General features: G+C 34.8%; 1 protein-coding gene across 1 annotated transcript; it reads left to right on the top strand.

Annotated features, from left to right (window-relative positions):
* Positions 1–228: 228 nt before the first annotated feature.
* Positions 229–3,976, top strand: LOC129575898 (titin-like). Its single transcript, XM_055460132.1, has 10 exons — positions 229–280; positions 446–622; positions 711–1,010; positions 1,171–1,218; positions 1,451–1,878; positions 1,934–2,043; positions 2,217–2,418; positions 2,523–2,590; positions 2,764–2,873; positions 2,988–3,976. Exons 1-10 carry the CDS (start codon positions 229–231, stop codon positions 3,095–3,097), a joined length of 1,605 nt encoding a protein of 534 aa, XP_055316107.1. The 3' UTR covers positions 3,098–3,976.
* Positions 3,977–5,209: the final 1,233 nt, after the last annotated feature.

Here is a 5,209-nt window from a genome sequence, read left to right as displayed (position 1 = left end):
CGTGCGTTCTGACATAATCGCAAATTGAATGGGACGATATGTCGTTAACCGGCGCTAACACGCACCCGCGAGTAGCTTTTTTTCATCATTCATTTGATTTAGTACTCAAGACGAAACAGGAGGTTTGAATTTCATAATTTTGAATTCAGAGGAAGATTCATTCAATTTGAATTGAATTTTTGAGTTTTATTCAAACTAAAATGTGTATTTTTCTATTGTTTTGAAGGAATGTTGAAGCCAACCAACGAAGCCGAAGAAGATTTAAACAAAGACTATCAAGGTAATGTCAGATTAGCAATAATTGATGTCCCCATTGACAAGTTTTTCAATTTTCTTTCCATTTAAATTTGTTTTTCCTTTTCTTTAAAATTTTCTTCATTTTTTTCAATTTTCTTCATTTTTTTCAATTTTCCCTTAAATCTGTCTAAATCTTTAAAAAAAACAGCCGATGATGATGGCGAACCGTTGGAATATGATGACGAATCCGACCAAAATTCAAACCAAAAACCAGGCAACTGTGTTGAGTCTAATGCTCCAGCCTTCTTTAAATTTTCCGACTACACAGAAACAGTGAAAGCTGGCGAATCAGTGACGTTGAAATGTGAAATTGAAAATTTGATCCGTAAGTAATGGCATGGAAATCATCCACCTCATGCATTTACTTTCAATTTTAAAATTTCTGTTGTTTTTCCTCTTTGCTCTTTCTTTAGCCAAAAATGTAATTCTATGGTACAAGGGTGATCAAAAGGAAACACAAAAGAATCTATTCATTTTAAACAACCGAATCACACCGGACGATCGATTTGTTTACAGCGAATCGGATCATTCGTTAACCATCAACAATGTTAATGAAACCGATCAAGACGTGTATCTGTGCTATGTGGCACCGAATAACATTACCATGAAGGCAAAATTGGTGGTGCTATCCAATTTGGAGGCGCACATCTATGAAAGTAGTTCAATCACACACCGTCAATATGACACCAAATTTTTTTTAAGGAAATATCCAGGTAATGGCAGATTAGCAATAATTGATGTCACCATTGACAAGTTTTTCAACTTCTTTTCTATTTTCTTTCCATTTAAATTTGTTTTTCCTTTTCTTTTAAATTTTCTTCATTTTTTTCAATTTTCCCTAAAATCTGTCTAAATTTAAAAAAAAAAAAACAGCCTATGATGATGGCGAACCGTTGGAATATGACAGCGCTACTATTAGATGTGAGTGGTTGATATTTCTTTGCATTTTTGATTATAAAAAAAATGATTTTTCAAACTGAATTTTGACAGGCATGGGCTCGTAAGACACTTTTATTCCGTATGAGCCCATGCAATTCTGATCACAAATTCAGTGTTGCTGAACTTAATTAAATTTTAATGAATATGGAATCGAATTAAGGTGTACTTGTCAACCATGATTCAATTCTAATTCACCTCAACCATATCCACACAGACATACCACGCGTTTCTGCCCATCGATCGGTGATTAACACGAAAGAAGGTGACAATGCTGAATTGTATTGTGATTATGATTCAACGACCGAAAGCCACGTCGTATGGTACAAGAATCAACAGAAATTACAAATCAGAACACACGAGCCACGATCAAAGTATTCAGTGATTTACCGAGCACCAAAGTCACCGAACAAAAAAACATCCATTTTGGTGGTGAACAATGTGAAATCAACGGATTTGGGTGTATACGAATGCCGTGTTGACAATGAGATTGGAACCGAAAAAGTTACAATCGAACTGACCTATGTGCCGGAACCGCCAAAGTTGCGCCAAGTCGAACGTGAAGGTGATACGGTCATCACTCATTGGCACATTCCCAGCATGCAAAAACTTCAGGAAATTATGCTGAACTATCAACTCGAAGGAGTAAGTTTTTCTTTGTTCGGTTGAAACTTTTTAAACATTTCGTCACTTACAATAGGAAATCAACCAATCAAGCAATTCACTCATCATTTTCGTTCCATTACTGGATTGGCTTCAAGAAGCTGTCATCGATCAAGAGCAAAGCAAAGAACATACCGGCATTTGGAAGTAAGTATCGATGAATTTTCTTTTCAATCAAATTTAATCTTATTTCAATCGAATTGACGCTCTTTTTTGTCGAATTTTTGCTTCGTTTAAAATGTTTAAATTTCAAATTTTTGCTTCTCCTTTAAGTTGATACATTGAAATTTGTTTTAATTGTTTTTACTCTCTTTCCGCAGAATCAAGCATAAATTGGCGTCATGCGAATGCCGTGTTGACAATGAGATTGGAACCGCAAAAGTTACAATCGAACTGACCTATGTGCCGGAACCGCCAAAGTTGCACCAAGTCGAACGTGAAGGTGATACGGTCATCACTCATTGGCACGTTCCCAGCATGCAAAAACTTCAGGAAATTATGCTGAACTATCAACTTGAAGTAGTAAGTTTTTCTTTGTTCGGTTGAAACTTTTCAAACATTTTGTCACTTAACAATAGGGAATCAACCAATCAAGCAATTTACTCATCATTTTCGTTCCATTGCAGGAAAGAGACTGGCTTCAAGAAGCTGTCATCGATCAAGAGCAAAGCAAAGAACATACCGGCATTTGGAAGTTAGTATCGATGAATTTTCTTTTCAATCAAATTTAATCTTATTTCAATCGAATTGACGCTCTTTTTTGTCGAATTTTTGCTTCGTTTAAAATGTTTAAATTTCAAATTTTTGCTTCTCCTTTAAGTTGATACATTGAAATTTGTTCTAATTGTTTTTACTCTCTTTCCGCAGAATCAAGCATAAATTGGCGTTGGCGTCAGGCGCTTGGCATGTTTGTGTAAAATCGATGAATACCGAAGGATGGTCGGGGTATTCAAATCTGGAGGATATACCAGTTCCAGGTAATTATCGAACATCCATTTGGTTTGACTCAAAATTTGATTCATCCACTCACATTATTATGAACAATGGATTGAGAACAATTGACTAAAATAAAACCCTTTCTCTTTTTGCAGACAAGAAAATGAATTCAGCGACCACCACAATGGTGTCATCGTGTGCCATTTCCTTCGCGGCGCTTCTAACTATTTATTCAATTAATTGGTCAACACGACTATTTGGCTAGATTTTAGTGTGCTTGAAACAAATAAAACCACCCTTTTCCTCCCCCAGCTATTGTGTATAACAAACAAATCTTAATACAAATTTATTTTTATTACTGTCTAAACTATAAATATTTCGAAATAAATAGGGAATGAATGGCAAATCAAAATAAATTGAAATGCAGTTCGCTTATTCTCCAGTAGCCGTAATAGATAAAATCAAATCACCCCAAATCACCCACTACACACACACAACGCGCATGAACGTTTCAAGCACATATTTTAAATTTTATTTTATTTGGTACCCCAAAAATCATTCTTAAGTGCTTCTGTATGAGTAGATTTCCAATATTTCTCGAGAAAAAATAACTTTTTGCCAAGACACTAACCATAAAAAGTGTGTATTTGAGGATTTTTCGACGAAAAGTCGATTTTTTGAGAGTTGTGATCGAAGCAACGGAATATGAGGCTAGAAATATATGAAAACTTCACTATACTTGGTCATGTCGGTACTCAAAATGTTCGTAAGGGATCATACTAGAGGTTCAAAGGTAGCAAAAGCAGAAATGTTGGATCCATGGGGTGATTTAGCCATTGAACCGAAGCTCTTGAGCGTCATTCGCTCATTTGGTTTGAAACAATCGCATTTTTCGATACTAAAATCATATAAACTTGTGTAAATTGATACTACAAATGAACGAATGAATGATGAATTTGTAAATGTGTGAAAAAAAACAAACGAAGGAAGAAGAAAAAACTTCAACAACAACATAGAAAAAGCGAGAAAAAAAAACCGTTTAAGCTAACAATTTAGGATGAACATTGAACATCGCTTTTCAGTATATATATAGTACCATAGGAACTGCGTAAAAGTTAAAAAATAATAAAAATTATATTTACAATCTACAATTTCTCGAGAGTTTTTTTTCTTGAATTTTACTTTGATTTTCTTTTTTGCGTCGTCGATGGATAAGCAGAAAGAGAAGCAGCGTGACGAAATGGTAAGAAGGAAACTGCCTTCTTTAAAGCAGTAACTGTTTAGCGGTTCCGATTACAGGTCCGGATAATTATCAATGAAGAATATTTCAAACGCAGCGATTATTCCGTTCTTTGCAATCTAATGTCTTTTAAAGTGATAAATTTATCGATGAATTGTCAATCAAATGGAGTTGCCATAGGAAGCAATGCTATTTCATATGCGCTCCGAGATTTTCATAAAAACTTCCCATGTCGACAGTTCAAAACAACCGAAAATCGAAATAAAATTTAATTACTTTAGCTCTGTGTAATTATTCCATCATCTAGACAAAATAACAGGTGCAAAACATATGTGCTGTGAACGACCAATCATGTGCATTATTCGTTCGTCTAGTCAATAACTTTCCGGTTGCTAAGCAAAAAGTTCATGTTCAAAGAAGTGACCTTCATACTTTACCATCAAGATTAAAAATTGAATAGCACATCGACTAGAACGATACTTGGTATTTGATGTATGAAAAACTTCTGAAAAATCGCACACATTGTACGGAAGTTGTTTATACAGCTCGGTTGTATCGTCTTGGCACGACCATTTTTAAATATTTCAGTTCATTTTTCCAGATCAAATGACATCAATTATTGCTAATCTGCCATTACCTAGATATTTCCTTAAAAAAAAATTTGGCGTCATATTGACGGTGTGTGATTGAACTACTTTCATAGATGTTCGCCTCCAAATTGGATAGCACCACCAATTTTGCCTTCATGGTAATGTTATTCGGTGCCACATAGCACAGATACACGTCTTGATCGGTTTCATTAACATTGTTGATGGTTAACGAATGATCCGATTCGCTGTAAACAAATCGATCGTCCGGTGTGATTCGGTTGTTTGAAATGAATAGATTCTTTTGATTTATATGAACTTTAAAAAAAAAATAGCTAATGGTGTCTCTGCCCATGCATTTTCATTACATTAAACACATACTTCAAGCTCAACATTTCGGATAGATGAACAACAATTTTTTGAAACCATTTGAAAAATGTGGACATGGTCGAAGTGTTGTTTGGGTTTTGTACATTTGTTCCGTTGTTTTGCTCTTGCTAATTTGGGCTTTCCAAATTAATTAGTCGAATCCAACGAAAAGCATCAACAT

This window comes from Sitodiplosis mosellana, unplaced genomic scaffold (assembly GCF_009176505.1).
Source record: "Sitodiplosis mosellana isolate CC-2019 unplaced genomic scaffold, AAFC_SMos_1.0 Smas_scaffold_6170, whole genome shotgun sequence".
NCBI classification, from domain to species: Eukaryota; Metazoa; Arthropoda; class Insecta; order Diptera; family Cecidomyiidae; genus Sitodiplosis; species Sitodiplosis mosellana.
The sequence above is the reverse complement of the archived record's forward strand: the minus strand, read 5'-3'. Positions and strand labels throughout refer to the sequence as shown.